A 19,655-nucleotide genomic window follows, 5' to 3' on the forward strand; every position below is an offset into this window, starting at 1 on the left:
ACTCAGAACTTGGAAATTCTGCCTTCCGAATAGGAAGATGTAGGTAACAACTGACTACAGATGAGCTGCATACAGGGCTGAACTGGGACAAGGGCGTTTTGACTAGAGACCGGCCCACCATTATAGGAAAAATCATAAAGGCAGATGTGCAGCGTAATGACAGAATAACTGCAGCTGTGTGTCTTTTTCATTGTAGCTGAAGTACGGGACAAACTGCATTCCTTTTCACCTCAATACGAAACGCGTAATATTTTCTCTGAATATCAAACGATTCCGTTTTTTAGGGGACGGTTGGCAACTCTAATAATTAACCTTATGAACAAAATAAAGTTCAACATCAGTAACATCATAGCACCACCCAGCTGTATAGAAACTCCGTCATGCTAGCTAGTACCCAGTACGAAAAAGTCAGCATAACGAAAATAAACTCCACCTTAACTTGGTTCATATCTGACCCAGATAGACTGCAGGTCATAACTTCAGTACACCTGACACTCGGACAAGCGGCCGCCTCGGGTCTCTTCTCCTCCTGCCTCCCCTTTCCCTCATCCACCTGTTGGCCTCCACCACTTGCTAATGTTACTGAATCTGTGGAAGCTCCGCGATAGCCACCACAAGAAGTAATGAATAACGACCCTATCTAAATCCCAGTAATGATTAAGTTAGCGTTACCCTGTTCTTTACCACAATAATAACGTAGTTACTGTAACGCGTTACTTAATAAGGTGTTAGTCCCTACACTGCACATAAGTCATATAATGCTGTAGATACATGTTTGCTGTTAGCTGTTTACTGTTAGCTTGTCACTTCCACAGCTGTTCCTTCAGGTTATTGTCTCCTCAAAAAGATTGTTTTGTGTGCTTTTACAGCATTTTTCTATTTGCTGACATTTTCTTAGGTTCCAGTGCATTTGACCTATCAAGGGCACCTGAAAGGTCATAACCATATAATACCCTAGTAATATCATGGTAACAACAGTGGTTGACGCATGACATGCACCGATGTCAGATGCCAGACCAACAACTGAAGAAGTCAAACATGCAGTCCATGCGCTAGAGAATGGGATATCACCCGGGCAGGACAAATTCATTGCAGAGGCAATCAAAACTGGAGGAAACATCTTCCTTTCTCGACTTCATGGACTAATTCAATAGATCTGGAGAACAGACGAGAGACTATTCTCTCATCCCACTTCAGAAGAAAGGCAACACCCGCGAATGCAAGAACTATCGTGGAATTAGCCTTCTTTCCATTGCTGGTAAGGTCTTTATGAAAATCATTCAGTCGCACCTAAAAAAGCATCATAAGCAGTCAAGCGGAGAAGACCAAGCCGGCTTTTGACCAATGGCCACCGTCTGTTTCACTGAAGACCAATCTGCAACTAAATTGATGTTCGCAGATCACAGCGCCATCTTTGCCGAAAATGACGCAGAGGCTAAAGACATCTTACACGACGTCGCCCAATTTGCCATATGGCCTGGTGTTTGGACTATAGTCAGACCCTGCTTCCATCATCAGTGATGATCCTCAGTGATTGTTTTGTAATCTGTTGGATTTGACACTGAAGTTGATGTTTGCTGTCTGTGTAAAGTTGAGGCAGATGGGGAAGTTGCAGATTTGCTGTTGATCAGAAAGAAAAGGTACATAATGGGGCATAAAAGATAATGTACTATATCAAAGCAAAGCAATGGGCTGAGTTGCAGATTTTTCTTTTATTGTACCTTGTAAATCTTTTCTACGTACTCAATTATGGTGGGTGCAGATTTCTAGTCTTTTGAAGGTGGCTTTTGAGATTTTCTGGAGCTGTAACAAATACTACTGCATAATTAGTGTTGGAAATTTCCATTTCCTGCAGTTGTTTGGCTGTCTCTGTCCCACACTTGTTTTGTATTGATTGTTCATGATAATCTGGATTATGAGGTTCAACAATGCAGCTACAATCTTTTTTATAATTAAGTGTCTTTATAAATGCTACTTTTTTCCCCTTTTCATTTTCATTTAAATTGATTGAGAAGGTCTGTTGCAAGTCAAAAGTAAAAAAGCACAGCACAACCTGTGCTTGAACCTTAATTTTCAGCCAAAAGCAATCTGCCCACAAGCAAATATTAGATTTTAACATTTCTTCAGGGAGAAATAACATCATGTTTTAAACACAGCAGCGACATCAGTGCCACCGGTAAGTAACAGAAGGACTGTGGTGTTCTGACCTTGGATGCTTGCTTTAAAAAGCTTTATTTGGATAAATCAGCCACATTTTCAAAATCTCAATTTCTTGTGGACAAAAATTCCTAAGTATAAAGAAGAGAAAGTATGGGAGATGGGGCCCGGTGTTGTTTTATAATCTGTTTGGTTTTGACCAATCAGCTGCTTTATTTTGATTTTTCTTACTGTTAAAAAGGTTCCTCACACACAGAACGGAGACCTATACGCATTCAATTGCTTCTCAGCTTCCGTTTCATCTTTTTCATCAGTGTCATCATCCTCTCTTTTTCTCTTTCCCATCATTCATCATTTTTTCAGCTCCTTCCTCCCCCTTTCCTCCCCTCTCGGAGGGTCTAGCTGTAATAGGCAGGTAATTTCCCCCCTATTACAAGATAGTACATTAGTATCTCCCTGCACTATTTACACAAGTTAGCGGTCCAACCAAGCCATTTACAGAGGATCATTATAGCATGTGGTGTCCCGATACGCTTGGGAATTCCAAGATGAAATGATGGCTTGAATGCATTATCCCATGAGTGTGTATGTGAGCGAGGAAGCGAGGGAGAGATCAAGGCAGGATCACACAATAGATCCTTTTAAAAGCCCAGCCCAAGATATATGATACTATTAAGATTTTTGAGTACCAATTACACCACCACTACCTTAAGTGGTATTCCAGCCATTCAATTTTGATACATTATGAAGATGGTTTCATATATTATACCAGAATCTTCTTTAAGATGTTCGACAGCTGACGGTAAGACCCCAAAGTGCTGCCGGCAATTTGACAAAATTATCAATCCTCCTGCATTTGGTTGCTGCCCCTTTTTCTGGGAGCAATATCCTTAAATGAGTGCACTCCCCCTTCCCACCTGACACTATCTTAACACCATTTACTGGTAACAGTGTAAGATCTAGCTGCCTAATGATATGGGACGACATCAGGCCAGCATGGCGTCTCAAGGATGTGAAGTAGTAGTCTGGTAGTCGGGGTATTGAGCCAAAACTGTTAGCTGTCCATATGCCTGCTGCTCACATGATACCTTGTACGCGCTGAGTCCGAATGTCAGAAATATAAAGCATTTGTGACTGCAGGGAAATCATTCAGATCAGAACAACATTGTTCACACATCATACAGTGCTGTCACCACCGAGCTGCTGTCACTGTTCAGCAGTGAACAGTGCATTCATGCATGCTGGTATGAGATGGAAAAGGCTCGTGGCTGCGTTTGGACAACTCAGTTTCACGTACATTCTGCTTTAGCGGTTATCAGTGGTGGCTGATAGAGCCTCAACATTATATCACCATATTTTAAGGAAAGTCGTGATAATCACATTTGTGACAAAAACAAAAACTAAACCATATTCTGTCGCTGATTGCATCTTCCAGGCATTTATTACTGCAACTCAAATGAAGGGAGTTTTCCCTTCTCTTCTAATAAGCCACTGTCACTGATGACACTACAGCTAAGTGTGAATCAGTTGCCACAAGATGCCAGCAGCAGCATTACAGTGCAAAGTAAAGACACAGCATAATACACAGTGACACAACAGAAGTCAAACATAAGCCAAGAAGCCACATGGGCTGTGTTTCCCCTGCAATTTTAGACTGCTTCACACTTTAACAATAACTAAACTAACCCAACCTTTTCGCTTTTTATCAGCCAACACAATATAATAAAATAATAAAATTAGGATGCCTACCTGGGATGTTGTAACTTGTGTCAAGCTTTTTAAATCAGTCAATCAATCCAAATATCAACCAGACCGATAACACTGGTGGTATTCGATTAATAATTTGTTTCTATTCTCAAGTTTAGTATATAGCCCACTGAATTGTGTTGCATTAATTCTTTTTTTAAATGGAAAAAATATACCTCAAACATGCACTATGAAAAATGTATGAACCTTTCTTGTTGACTGTCATGCTTATTTATAGCCAATAGCACATTTAAACAAGAGTTGGCCAAGTGTTTTAGAGACAGGCACATTTACATATCAGGTCCAGTCCCAATTCACTGGGCATTTACTGTACATGCTTTTTCCAGAACTGTACTATTTCTAATGCTAGGATGCATGTGGCCCTTGTGCTGATTATTCAGTCCATATTGTAGGGCTGATTGTTGCACAAGAGCACAAATTCTTAGAGACAGAGCAGCTGTAAGACAAAATCTGTGGCATTTAAACCATATAACTGTATGTCTGTGATGGCGTGTTAGACTTAAAAGAAGGTGGCTCTGATGGCAAATGCTCTCCTGTAATAATGTCTTCTCAGAGGGGTTTCCTGTCTTAAAAGGGTGGGATAGACCCAACACACACACCCACGCGCACACACTGTCTCACACACTGAATGGTCTCCCATGGCAGTATCAGTAGGACATTGTCAGGCCAAACAAAAGGCCTTATCTTTCTTTCCCCTTTCAGTCTGGGTGATTGGCCAAGAGAAATGAGTAGAAAAGGCCATGTCCTCACCCGAGGAACCACAAATGTCAGCCACCTTCCTATCTCCATCCAGCCAGTGTGTGTATGAGTGTGTGTGTGTGGGTGTGTGTGCGCGCACGTGCAAGTGTATGATGGAAGATCTACAGCAATCATATGTCTGCCAAGGCTGCAGAGGCTAGGGAAATCTTCCTGTCAGTATCAGTGTCATGAAATATGGACACAAACACACACGTGTGCATGCAACATGTGTCAGTGCATTCAAGTACATCACAGCTTCAGATATGCTGGTCTCTGTTAAAGCCCCCAAAGGCTATTTTCTTTGGGTGTAGTGAAATTTACAGAGGCCTTTGTACTCCTTTGTGATGTGTGGTAAAAAAAAAAAGTCAGCCTATGAATTATATTAACGAGAACAACAGCACTCACAGTTGTGTGTATAATACTTTTAATACTGCATTGCATTAGAGGTTATGCATGGAAACAGACTGTATATTTAAGATGGACATCATCTGGCATTTTGAAGCCTCGTCATTGTTTTTTTAATGATATAGGTTGAAGGGCTCCGTTATCATCTAAGACTCAAGAGTTAGCGCTAACTTTGTGGGTGCAATGCACAGACACATGCCCCTGCTTGAAAAAGGAGCACGGATTTCCTGGGTGGGCTGTAACTTGCAGCAAGAAAGAATATTAGTGCCTTAGCAGCACAAACACAATCAACACGTCCACACCGGTGATCCAGCTGGCAGAGGTGAGGCCTAGCTGTCAGCTGCATTGTTCTGTGCTGGCACCTGCCAGTCACACCTGAGCTTTGAGCTTTAACACTATGCAAAAAAGTAAGTTTCAGAAAGATGATACCTTTTTAATGCAGACAGGAAACATTTTAGCTATAGAGGCCAAAAATACTTTTTTCCACACTGGCTTCAGTTTTCTGTACAAGAGGCTGGGAACTATAGCGAGTGTTTGAGAGGTAGCGCTTTTATTTTTAAATGTAACAACTTGATCTGGAAAGAGGTTGTGTATCTAGCTGTAGTGATGTTTTAAATACTAAAAAGCAGCACAAACTTCTGCTGAATGCGGACAGTACATGACAGATCTGAACTTTCTATGCCTTAAATCATACCTAAAAAATGTCGAGAATATAGTTATCATGATTCCTGTCATTCACAAACTGGTCATAACTAATTAATGATTACAGTTTTTTCTGATGGCTTAAGCACATTTTTTGTAACTATTGGCTATTTTTGCAAAACTCTACACACAAATAAGAAAACCCTTCATCCAATCAGCAAAACATTGTAGTTTCCTTGTAAAAGCGAATAACCCTTGCTTAACTCTCCACACCTTTGTAAAAATGGTATTTTCGTATCCAACAGTTAACACAAGCCATCATATTACAGTTTTTCTCGATTGCCTAAACACTATAACCAGGCCTCTAAACTAAAATTTCAAAACCGTAACGCTATTGTTCAAAAAGCTCACCCATTTCCCTGAACTATAAACACTATTCCCTGCTTTGACACATGACTCAAATTTGGTGAACTGTTACTGCAAAACTCTACACACAAATCCCTACATTTTACAGTGCTTACACCATGTAGTCATTTAGAAAGCACTAGCATGCAATAATGTTAACTTAAGTCAGCATAGCTTGAGCTCAATTAGCACACAATTAACTAGGTGGAAACACTAGGAGTCAAAATTTAGCACACACCAATCAGAACCTGCGATGGATAGATAAAAGGGCCAAAGTCAGCTCATTCAGGTTTGAAACAATGGATCCAAAGAGATGCAAAGGAAGAGGACGTGGTGGAGAAAGAGGATGTGTTGAAGGAGGAGGACGTGGTGGAGGAAGAGGACATGGTGAAAGAGGAGGACGTGGTGAAAGAGGAGGACGTGGTGGAAGAGGAGGAGGAGGTGGTCTAGGACAACAGGAAGGTGGTGGAGGAGGAGGAGGACGTGGTGAAGGAGGAGGACGTGGTGGAGGAAGAGGACATGGTGAAAGAGGAGGACGTAGTGGAAGAGGAGGAGGAGGTGGTCTAGGACAACAGGAAGGTGGTGGAGGAGGAGGGAGAGGTGGAGGAGGAGGAGGACGTGGTGAAGGAGGTGGAGGTGGAGAACGACGGCGACAAGGAAGGGGAAGAGCAAGGGCAAGAAGACAGTCAGTCTCGGATGAAATTCGAGCCACTTTAGTTGACCATGTCCTTGTCCATGGGATGACTATGAGGGAGGCTGGGCAACGAGTACAACTAAATTTGAGTCGCTTCACTGTTGCCTCCATCATCAGAACCTTCAGGGAGGAAAACAGGTAGGTGTACTTGCAGTAAGACTGCTTTGTACAGTAACGTTTAAGTTACTGAACTTATGTGTCTTGAGTATGTTTCCATTATTTGCCTGTAAAATGAATGTGTGACAGTTACAGTAATGAGTGCTTCTATTTTTGTAGGACACAGAGACGACCACCTGGTGGAGGCAGGTTAAGGCTTTTGTTGGAGGAGCAAGAGAGGGAACTTGTAAACATGGTAATTGCAAATAATGTAATCCGCCTGCAAGAGATTCAAAGGAGAGTGATTGAGGATGATCATCTTTTTCGAGGCATAAATGCCATCAGCCTCTCCACAATTGACCGCATCCTCCGAAAGAATCAATTCCGGATGAAACAGGCATACCGAGTCCCTTTCGAACGAAACTCTGACAGAGTGAAGAACCAACGTGTGGAATATGTTCAGGTATGAGTTTTGATACTGTATAAAGTATTGTGTACCATCACAGCATGGCAGTTTATGCTGCCATTTCAGCACTCTTGAACTGTGGTTCAGGGTACCGATTGACTCTACTGTGTTATGTGTTTTGCAGAGAATCTTTGAGATTGAAGGACGGCCTGTTCCCCATGAAATAATCTTTGTGGATGAGGCAGGTTTTAACCTGACCAAAAGAAGGAAAAGGGGGAGGAACATAATTGGCCATCGGGCTATTGTAAATGTCCCTTGTCAGCGTGGGGGGAATGTCACTATGTGCGCAGCCATCAGCCAACGAGGGGTACTCCACCGCCATGCCGTACTAGGACCCTATAACACTATGCTGCTCCTTGCTTTTCTTGATGGTTTAAGACAACATATGTTCCAGCTGGACTACAGGGAACCAGCACAGCCAGAGCAGCCTCACTACGTTGTTGTGTGGGATAACGTCAGCTTCCATCGCGCTGCTCTGGTTCGTGACTGGTTTACCAATAACCCAAGGTTTTCTAATATCTTTCTGCCTGCATACTCTCCCTTTCTAAACCCGATAGAGGAGTTATTTTCGGCATGGCGGTGGAAAGTGTATGACCGAGAACCTTATGTCCGTGTTCACCTCCTTCAGGCCATGGAAGAGGCCTGCCTAGACATATCAGTAGATGCATGCCAGGGGTGGATCAGGCATGCAAGAGGATTTTACCCCCGCTGCCTGGCTGGGGCCAATATAGCCTGTGATGTGGATGAGATTCTCTGGCCTGACCCAGACCAAAGACAAGATGCTGAGGTGGGATAATGTTTCTGGTGTGTGTTGTACTGTATAGTACATGAATGACAATGTGCCACTGTACATACATTGGTTGTGTCTTTTGTGTTTATCATGTGACAAGGGTTTTGAAGGGGAGAACCATAAGCAACCTATTTGTTTTGGAACTATTGTTTTGAATTACAGTTTTTTCTGATTGCTTAAGCACATGTTATGTAACTATTGGCTAATTTAGCAAAACTCTACACACAAATAAAACAACCTGTCACCCAATTATCCAAACATTTTAGTTCTCTTGCAAAAGCAAACACAGCTAGATTAACTCTTCACACCTTTGTAAAAATGGTGTTTCCGTATCAAACAGTACACACAAGCCATCATCTACTAAGCACACAATGCGCCAACTGCACACCGATGGTATGAATACAAAACACATCTGGCGTTTGCCTTCCCTGTGCACAAGGTAGGCTATGTCAGTTTGAGCTCATACTTCTGTCATAGATCCATAAGCATGGAGGGATCCAAACTTCAAGTACTGGTGTTTAGTCAAACACATCAAAACAAACACAAGTGTTTATTTCCAAGTATAGGATTATTTGCAATCGCCATAATGACTATATGGGTTACGTGGTCTGCAGTGAACATGCTTCCTCTGCCCCCTCCTCGTCTTCCTCTTGCTCCTCCTTGTCCTTGTCGTCCTCTTCATCCTACTTCTTCACCTCCACGTCCTCTTCCTCGGCCTCCTCTACTTCTCACTCTTTCTGCTCCCACCATTGTACTCCGCACACACAGCTTACCTGTATTATAGTGCTTAGGCTGATTGCAAAGTGAACGAATTATCTAAGAAAGTTTTCACATGTGAAAGTGTGCCAGACAGTTGGCAAATTAGTGTTAATGATAGCCATACATGTGTATACTTTTGCTAGGAGTGTGTTGGAAATTTGGTAATTGAGTGTTGTGCAGTGAATTGTGCCTACAGTCTTGCAAAGTGTGTGTTACAAAATTGCAAACTGAGTGCAAAGCAGTTTTTGTGCTTTTAGCTTTGCACACTCAGTGAGTGGTTTTGCCATACGTCTGACTAGTTTTAGAAATTGTGCTACAGGAATCACAGTTAGTGTTTAGGCATTCGGTAAAAACTGTAATTGTACCAGTGTGCAAAACTCTGTTGTGGTGTGTGTGTTTTTGAGGGCTTGTGTTTGATGTCTGAGGGCAAAGTTTGGTTTTTCAGCAGGAGTGAATAGTTTTGGGTGTAGAGCTTCATTTTGACCTGGAAATAGGATGTTTGGGAAATTGAGTGAGATGTTATGGATTTGTGTTTACAGTTGTGAGGATATGAGGCGTAGTTTCAAGAAATGTGTTTTAGCAATCGAGAAAAACTGTAAAGAAGTCCAGACGCTTTTCTTTGCAAGCTCCTTTGACTACGATGACCTGGATGACTGAGAACCTTCACAGACATACTCTTCTTACCCTTCCTCTCCCCCCTCCTCATTCTCCTCTTGCTCCTCTTGTTCCTCCTTGTCCTTGTCGTCCTCTTCATCCTACTACTTCACCTCCACGTCCTCTTGCTCGGCCTCTTCTACTTCTCACTCTTCCTGCTCCCTCCATTGTACTCCGCACACAGAGCTTACCTGTATTATAGTGCTTAGGCTGATTGCAAAGTGAACTAATTATCTAAAAAAGTTTTCACATGTGACAGTGTGCCAGACAGTTGGCAAAATAGTGTAAATAATGGCCGTAAATGTGTATAGTTTTGCTAGAAATGCGTTGATCATTTGGGAATTGAGTGTAAAGCAGTGCGTTGTGTTTACAGTTCTGCAAAAAGAGTACTGTGCAGTGGATTGTAGCTACAGGTTTGCAAAGTGTGTGTTACAAAATGGCAAACTAAGTGCAAAGCAGTGTTTGTGCTTTTAGTTTTGCAAACTCAGTGAGTGGTTTTGCTATAAGTACTAATAGTTTTAGAAATTGTACTATAAGAATCCCAGTTAGGGTTTAAGCATTCAGAAAAAACTGTAATAACTGTGCGGTTCTGGGTTATTGATCTTGGCTGATCTTTTCTCTGACAGATCTTGGCTGTTGAAGTTGTTTTTTTTTTCATAATAACATAAGAAATCCACAACACCAGAGCTAAAAATTCTTACTAAAAATCGTGAACCCGTTTTTCAGCAGGTCTCACATTCTGCCATTTATTTCTCACAATGTGCCTGAGAAATTTTGGAAATACAACCCGCCAGAATCAATGAAAAGCAGTCTTTTGAACTACTGGTTTTAAGTTGTTTATAGACTAACAAACACGTGACTTACACAGGTGGCATGTGGACAAAAAAACCTATTGTCCTGAAAAATATCCAAATTGAAACTGTTTCACAATTTGTCCCCCGTGTCCATTCCACATTTCCTAACAAAAGGCGAGAGGCCTCCCTTTGCGGAGCACACTTCAAAAATTACATGGCCAAATAAAAACATGTTTTTTTAAATATAAAACTGGCTCTCAGGCATTAAGAATATCACTGACATATTGGAGCAGATTATAAAAAACAACAGCTTTTGAGTTTTTTTTTTAACCTTTCTGAATGTAGCTTGATGTAGTGGGACCATTAATCTGCGTGGGTGTGTTTGATCGGTCTTTTTTTTTTTTTTAAATATGTATTTTTAGCTCACCTACAGACTACCTGAGGAAACCAAACAACAAAAAGCAGCCACAATCCTCAAATGCAGCGCTTCAACACACGCATCCATCACTGTCCATCTAAACTTTCTTTTCTTTCTCTCATTTTAAAGTGATGACTTTAAAATCCCATTCTTGCTGTCCATCATGTGACGTGCTCTCTTCATGAGCTTTCCATCACTAATTGAAGGATCATTTTAGCCACAGGATATGGCTGAAGACACTAATCAAGACCTTGTTAAAGGTCGTTAAGGGACAATTGCCCATAATTCCTCTAATCCACTGGATATTTAATTAAACACCTATTAGAGACCAACAACTATACAGCTGGCATGTTCAAACCAGACAGCCAATTCTAGATTGGCTCTGCTGTGCCATTAATTAGTATTTGAAGTAATTTTCAATTATAAATCTGTCTGAATTATGAATCCTGCTGGGTCTCAGGCCAGGAGGACACTTCTTTCAGTTCCAAGGTTTGATCAGCAAAATCACAGTGGAGCTTTCAAGCAGGGCTACTTTTGATGTTGTGCATCACCTACCCACTGTGATCAAAGTTCAAACTATTTTAAAGTTTAAACTAGTTCCCTTCGATGGTCCCGCTGCCTCAGTCCCTGCTCGACATCTCAGATGATTGATGAGTCCTACTTTTCTGCAGCTTTACTCTGAGACTGACCTTCATAGGTTTGAGTTAACTGTCTCAACAGTTGCTCTGTGGACTATCATAAAATCTGGCACAGATATTAACATAACCCCATCTTTAATAATTGCTTTACTATTTCTTAACATGTTAAACTAAAGTTAGAATGGGAAACATCACACACGATGCATTCCTTTTGACAGGAAGAAACCTCAGGCAGAACCAGGGTCAGGGTGGAGCAGCCATCAGCCACAACCAATGAGGGGTCAGGGGAGGGAGACAGGACACCGGATATGATCTTATGACTTTCTCTAGTGAATCTAATCATTTTGTGAGCTACACAAAATTAAGCCAGTCCTTAAACAGCTGTGTAACCCTGCACAATATATTTAATCAGGGTCGTATGCATATGATTGTGTTTCTTGAATTTATTTATCTTTTGTCTGGAGGGGAAGTACACAGTAAGGCCTCAGCAAGCTGGTGAACCTAAATGGGAACCATTATGTTCATTTCTAGCTCCTAATTTCTATCCTTGGAATCATGCTAAGCTAGCTTTCTGATTCAGTTTCATCTCATGCACCATCTGCCTGTTTTAGTGTAGCCAGACAGCCAACTTTCTTCTGATAGGCTTCCCCTCATAAACAAAAGGTTTGAATAGCAGATTGGTGGGGCTTTTGTGTATGCTTCCCTATATCAGGGATACCTGCACTTACTGACATCATAAAGTCTTAAGTCTGTGCTTTTGACAGACAGACTTTTTGTACATCTTTAGTTGGGTGTTTTTTTTTAAGGCTCCATGAAAACGTAGTTAATGTGAGCATATATCTTGCATAAATCAGTATTTAGTGTAACACAGCACTGCAAGCTGAAAATACTTTGCACGTGTGTTCTTGATGATCTTGACGGTCTAATCTTTTGGGGTCGGTCACCTCAAGTTAGACAAAGCGCTTAGATATAGACAAAAGTGCTTGTATGAATGTGAGTGAATGAGGCTTGAAGTTAAAAAAAAAAGTCCACAGTTATACTAGAAAAGTGCCATACATGCACCAGACCACCCAATCCTACTGAGGGTCATATTACATATGGTATTTAATAATCACATCGGGCCTTCATAGGCTGCATTCAACCTCTGCTTTTTAAGTGTGACTAATGAAATGTGATGACATAGAGATAAAAATCTAACAGTGATGCACTGGATGTATTTTCAGTATGCCTCCTGGCCGAGAACCAGAGGATATCAGTACACCTGGGTCAGCGGCTGAAAGGAGGAGCAGTAAACAATGAGCAGACAACAGCAGGGAAAGACCGAGAGAGGCAAACAAGTCGTTTGAGTGTGCTACTAATGTGTCCCTGCAGCAGGTGGGAAATCTATTATTGCCGTTTTCGAGACGCCTCTCAGCATAAACAATTAGAGGCTGAGGGGAGAAGAGGAAGAAAAAAAAAGAGCGGGAGTGAGTGAGGGGAAGATGGGGATGGATAAAGAGAGGCTACAGAATCAATTAGTCTTGTTAGCTTGTTAGGAGTAAGTTCATTTCTCGCTCTCTCTCTCTCTCTCTCTCTCTCTCACACACACACACACACACACACACACACACACACACACACACACACCTGCCCTCAGCTGTAGTCTTCCCATGCAGAGCGGGCCACCCGCAGACCATACGCCATCACAAAAGAGCGAAGTGGCATGGAGGTTTGCCCCCCCTTTCACCCACCCCTCCATTCTCTTTACTCCATCTACCTCTCTCGCCCACTCGCTCACTCTCGCTCTGGCTGCTTCTTGAAAGTATGGGCTTTATCAGCCCCCCTGTAGAGATCATTCATCCACATAGTAACACACACACACACACACAGAGACACACAGACACACACTAGGGGCTTCTAATTAGTGCTCAGACCGCCTGCCCAATTATTACCAGCCGTGCTCTAATTAGGACTTATTTAAAGTGTGCGTCAATTAGTCTTTAACATCATTGTGTGCTTGAGGGAGCTGGACCGGTTAACACTTCCTGAACCAGAGGCAGAGCAGAGAGGCTCAGACGCATCAACAGTTGGGGTCTGGCTTCATTTAACACAATAAACTTGATTTAACTACACGACAAACTCAGACAACACACTCACACCTTGTTGACATTGATATATGTCCTTATTTGATAGAACACCTCCCCACTAACTCAGTTTATTAGCTTTTTTAGAAAACTTAGCGGAGTCACATTATCTTCAAAGTTAAGTTTGTCTCAGCTGCGTTAAACTTCATTTTTTAATTTTTTCCTCTCATCACTTGTCATCCATGTTGGTTTAAAGGCATGGTGAAGCAGGCTCACCTCACAGTCTGCTATAGTAGCTGTCCTGGAGCTTTTGATCATGCCCCATTACGTAGAACAGGGACTTTAAAACGGTGAGACTCGCCTCCACAGAGAGGCGGGGAGAGATGGTTAATGTGGAGACGCAGGGGGTTGAACACGAGGGGTGGAGAAACGATATTCCTCAGAATTACGAGTGTGACTTGGGCTTTGTGAACGAGCGCATTACTGCTGATTCATCTTTGTGAATACACGAGCAACACGCTGCTTAGAAAAATAAAATGTTTCTATTAGTGTAAATCCTTCAGTCAGCAAATAGGGGTGTGTGAAAAACCTAGATGTTATTGGGGTTAATTCAGGGCTGGGACAGAGACAGCTTGCATCATGCACACAGGGGGGTGACTGCAGTTAATTCGAAGGCTGAGTAAAAATGTGTTTCCATTATACTCAAATGTAAAAATGGGAAATGGGAAAGAAACACCATTAACATTTACAATAATTGTGTAGATGCAAAGTCAGATGTACAATGGTTCACATAATATGCCAACATAACACTGTGTCAGATGGGTTTGATCACTACACAAAAATGTAAAACAAAAGTGACCCCCCCTCCCCCCCAACAGCTTTACTGGGTCATTGTAATACCCTGTTTGTATAGTAACAGAACAGTAACAGAAGCAGAACTTCAATTCATTCCAGAAGACAATGAAGCCTTTCAAGGCTCCTTCGCATTGTATATGTATGCACAGAAGGCCCAAGGCAGGAAAAACACTCGCCTTTTTCCATTGGGAGAAACATAACTGTGAATATACTGTACAGATGAGGAAAACCCCCTCGACCCTTCACCCTAGTGGCAGAAAAATTGGCAAAAAAGGATGAGAAGAACAGTAAGAAAAACCCAAACAAATAAAACACTTTGCATCATATACCTCATTAAAGGCAATGAAGTATAAAACGTTTCTGATTTCAGAAGCAATATGGTGAGTGTTTATAAAGTGTATATAAAAGATGGATGTAGCGTTCAAGTCTGAAAAGTGAAGCCGAAATGAAAGTGGCTTAAACCTGGATTCTTTCTAATGCCCCGCCGGAGGGGTTGGCTGGTGGTGAGCACAAAACCCATATGATTAAAAAACAATCAGATTGTATAGAACCTCACGTTCCCAATAACCTTACGGTCGCATTGACTAGCTACTAGTATTTTTCATTGCAACATCCTTTTCTTTTAGCTGCTCCCTTTAGGGGTCATCACAGCAGATCATCTTCTGTATCTCCACTCTATTTCTAGCATCCTCTTCAGACTTGTCCTCCTTCGCTACATAACAAATATTTGTTCTTTTTCTCCTGCCTGGCAGCTCCATCTGCAACATCTTTTGTCTAGTATATCCACTATCCCTCCTCTGCACATGTCCCTAACAAGCCATCTCAGCCTCTCTTGCCTCTCTGACTCAGTCTCCAAACTGCTCAACCTGAGCTGTCCCTGTGATCATGAAACCCTTCTCGTTCACTCTTCTTCATCTCCCCTGACATTCATCTCCACCCTGCCTGCACTCTTTTCTTCACCTTTAACTACAACTTTCTTTGCTTCTTTCTTGCAAGTTGAAGATAAAGCCACATTTGATTTAGGGCGGGCTACCTTGTGATTGGCAAGTCACTAATGAGCAGAGTGGAGTGTCCAGATGACTGGATGACATCGCAGAGGCTGTATATAAAGTCAGCGTGCCCCTGATGGGGCACATGAAGGGGACACTTGAACGCCAGTGATCTTTTCTCAGCCCTAACTTGAGGTGACCGACCCCATCGCTGCATTAAAATAGGCCTGATTCAGTAGTGAGGACAAAAATTACTTGATGGGCTCAAACACTGATGAAATCACTGTTGATGAACATGGTCCATACAAAAGAAAGAAAAGAGATAAAGGATCCTGAAATGTCATTGCTCCATCTACTTCCAGAATATCCAGAGTTTAACCCACTGGGACAAAAGCAGTATAGCAACACATTTGGCTAGAACTGTCAGTTACATATTCCAGAACTTAATTTATGTAAATCTGCTCCCTGCATTGTTCAGAGGAATCAGAAGCCAAATATTGCTTTGGATGTCACCAGCTGTCACAAACTCACCAGGGAGAAGACTACTAGTCTGTGATTGAGACTGCTGTTGTTCTACCGGTACGACTGATAAAACAGATTCAAAAATTACACCAACGGCTAGGCTAAGGTTGCTATAATCCATGACATGTAGGGTCGTAGGAAGTGCATCAGATAGTTGCAAACTCTTTTCCCTCCTGCTTCCCTCCCTCCCTCTCTCCCTCCTCAGAGCGGTAATCTGTCTGTCAGTGTGTTGCCAGTGGTTCTCTGTGGGCGGCTGTCTGTTTGAGGCTGTTTTAATTAATTTTCAATCAGAGCAAAGTAAATTCATTAAGCACTCACAGCTCTGTTTGAAGACACACAAACATGCGCACATACACACACATTTCACAAGCATGTCCTGCTTGCAGAAGTGAGCATTAACATGAACCTATGAATGTGATATGCACTAATCATACTGTCTTTTTTTTTTTTATGTGTGTACGCTGTCAAATAGCTACACGGCAATTAGAGTGAAGATTATTTGAGTTTAACAGGATGAATAAAAAAGACAAACAGCAATAAAACAATATCACGTCCGACAGGACAAACACAGCTCTAAAACGCGACTGCACTGACATTACACTGAACACAAGCTAAAAGAAAATAATATTTTGATATAGAAATTCAATATTATATCAAAGCACTTACACTGCAGGTGGAAAGAAAGGAAATAAATATATTTGAAATGTTATTATGTAAATGATGACATGACCATTCTGGTTGTTATATTCTATTCACGGCAAGCTCCACACAGCAGTTGTTATACCCAAACAGTCTGCAATATTACCTCATCTAACAATGAGCCTCAGTGTTGTGTGGTATGCAGAATTTGGATGGACAAAGTGTGTTTGTACCAAAGAATCAAAAATTGGTATAAATTGGTCCAATGTATTGCCCTCGAGTTCATCAGTTAAAACTATTTATTTGTTTTGAAAATGCTGTATTTCATACATATGTCAGATTTTTACATTCTTAGAGATTTATCTAGAAGGTCCAAACAAAATGAAGAAAATAACCACAGAGTACCATTCATCTTTGAGTAAATAACTTATTATGTTAAAAAAAACTCTATAAAACTCACTATATAAACTATTAATTGAATGAATTTGCAGAAAATGTACCATATTGTTGTTTTATTTTATTATATTAAATAATTATTTTATATAATGAGAAAAAAGGTAAGTAGTTAAGAAACTGCTGATCTACGAGTTTCCCGCACAACCATCATTAGGGTTTACAAAGAATGGCCGTTCTTGAGGTCAGAGGAGAATGGTCAAACTGCTTTGAGCTGATAGGAAGACAAGAATAACTCAATAAACACCATATGAAGAAGAGCACGTGACATCGGACCTTAAAGTAGATGTGCTACAGCAGCAGAAGACCACAATGGGTGTGACTCCTATCAGCTAAGAACAGGAAACTAAGGCTACAAGGACCTGGTAGAAACTGGTTGGACAATGGAAGACTGGAGAAACGTTTCCTGGTCTGATGAGTCTTGATTTCTGCAGTTTTCTGAGATTTGGTAGGGTCAGAATATGAAGCAGACAACATGAACGCAACTGCCTTACACTACTTCCTCAATAGTGTTTTTGAGAAGTTTCTACTATTTCTCTGATTGGTGTGTTTAATTTTTCACCCTGATGACGATGCTCTGTAACTGGTCATAAACAGTTAGTACAATGTTTGTGTAAATCTCCTTGAATTGAAGCTGAAGATCTGCACTGTGTTTCATTTCATATCAGCTGCGGTGGTGTGCAGAGGCAAATTTACCCAAACTCTGTCATCATCCTATTACTTTTGGATCCAGATGCTAATCTGTACATCTTTAGTATTCTAACATCACGATTCCCCAGATTACTCAACCTAACATGCTTCATTCATTTTTCATATTTTATCATGTAAAGATTGAGAACAAACCTTTAATGGAGCCATTAACACAGTAGACATGAAATGAAACTCAAGATTTCCCATTATTTTACAGTGTACAAATCATCCAGTGTAAAACTGTTGGCGCAAACAAAAAGGCTTAATTACATCATCTAGCATATAACAGATCCAGTAACAGGGCCACATTTACATTCCAGAACTTCAGAACAGCTCGAACTAAACTTCCAGCGCTTGATGGAGATAAATGTGGAGACATGAAGGAATGTGCACAGGCAGACGGATGCAGAGTGTAGGTGGAAGGAGGCTGACGAAGGCTCGTTTGGTTTAAAAGGAGGATTTATCAGGCCTAATCTCTCAGCAAACCAAGCAGATCAATCTCCTCTTAACACATAGATACACACACTGGTGTGTATATTTAGCTCAGTAGCGCTCTCTCACTCTCGCTCGCTCTCTTTCTCTCCCCTTAACTGGGTTCTTGCTGGTAAAAGTGGCAGAGAGACAGAAAGAGAGAGAGAGAGGAAAAATGTTGTTGACCAAAAATGAGGAAGAAAGAACGACAGAGAGAGAAAGATAAAGAATGGTTTTGGAGAGAGAAAGAGAGCAAGAGAGGGAGAGACTTCTTAGAGGGCTAAAAGGATTAGCCCTCTCGTTTCTCCTGGATCACAATGTTTCCTGGGATATGTTTGATCAGCAGTTGTGTGTGTGTGTGTGTGTGTGTGTGAGGGAGAGAGAGAGAGAGAGAGAGATGTTTGCTCCGATATCAGCGCTGCCTCATCCTGATCCCATTACACGGCAATAAACAACAGCTACCAACATGCGGATTACCGAGTGTGAGAGAGCATGTGGAGATGTGTACGCAACACTTCTGGTTTTTGGCTGGACTCTTTTTTTTCTTCTTTTTTCAAAAATAATAATCCTTAGAGAACGACAGTCTGTGTGTGTCTCTCACAACCTATGCTTTGAGTAAATATTTGTGTCAGGGCCAGCATAAAATCATAAACTGAACCGTAAATCTGTGTTTGTATTTGCTTCTTGAAACTTATTCAGCAAATTTGAGAAGTCATTTTCCCCCTCATTAGGCTCTTGATCGGCATCTGTGGCTGTGGGTACGTTTAGATGCAGAATTCAAACTAAAGCAAAAAGGTGCACCACTCCTTTCGCTAGATTTATAAAGCCATGTGTGTGCACAGTTCACCATAATAAATCTCAAACATCATGAAGCATACCTTCAGCTCTGTGTCATGTGAAAATCTTGTGTTGCATTGTCTACGTCCTGTAAAAGAAGCATGTTTGCACGTTATCTTAAATATGCACAGCAAATATTCTCCAAGACTCATTTTAATGTTTCAAACTAGACCCCAAAGCACAGAGAGGATGTCAGATCATCACCTGTCACAAAACCGAAGAGGAAGAATGAAAAAAAGCATGACGCTGGTGGAAACAAGATGCAATCTTATCTAGATTTACGTCAAAACATCCGCCCCGGCCTCCTCTTCAATAAGGCCGAACATCACGGTGCTACCTCGGCCTTTGCTTCAGTGTGACAACAGTCACTCTTTAAAGTCATGGTGCTACAAATGGGATGTTTTAAGCACTTGAAAAAAAACCCAAAAACCAAACAAATGATTGGGCTTTGGAGTATGGGTGGAAACAATAAGCTCTTCCAACATGATGACATTTGATTGTCAAGTAATACCTGGATGACTCATCATCCTGTGATCCGTTTTTGAGAATCTTGACTTTCTGCTGCTGTCCTTTGTGCACATTTGCGCTAAATGACAAACATAATCCAAACAAAAGCACGAAAGCCACTTAGCAGAAGGGACGTGAAACTGTAGGATCAGGCTGAATATTGAATTTACAGCAAAATCTTTGTTCTTTCACGTGTGTTAACCATT

General features: G+C 41.4%; 1 protein-coding gene and 1 long non-coding RNA gene across 2 annotated transcripts in view; one reads left to right on the plus strand and one right to left on the minus strand.

The window, feature by feature from the left end:
- The window catches only part of LOC146681729 (uncharacterized), a 101,447-nt gene that overhangs the window by 42,255 nt on the left and 39,537 nt on the right, over positions 1 to 19,655 (minus strand). The gene's annotated exons all lie outside the window — the stretch shown is intronic.
- LOC146681730 (uncharacterized) lies at positions 6,861 to 8,020 on the plus strand. Its single transcript, XM_085447385.1, has 5 exons — positions 6,861 to 6,946; positions 7,085 to 7,367; positions 7,495 to 7,677; positions 7,765 to 7,877; positions 7,999 to 8,020. Exons 1-5 carry the CDS (start codon positions 6,861 to 6,863, stop codon positions 8,018 to 8,020), a joined length of 687 nt encoding a protein of 228 aa, XP_085303511.1.

This window comes from Copadichromis virginalis, linkage group LG23 (assembly GCF_057382275.1).
Source record: "Copadichromis virginalis isolate Kocher_CV1m ecotype Utaka linkage group LG23, C_Virginalis_male_GT1.1, whole genome shotgun sequence".
Classification (NCBI taxonomy): Eukaryota; Metazoa; Chordata; class Actinopteri; order Cichliformes; family Cichlidae; genus Copadichromis; species Copadichromis virginalis.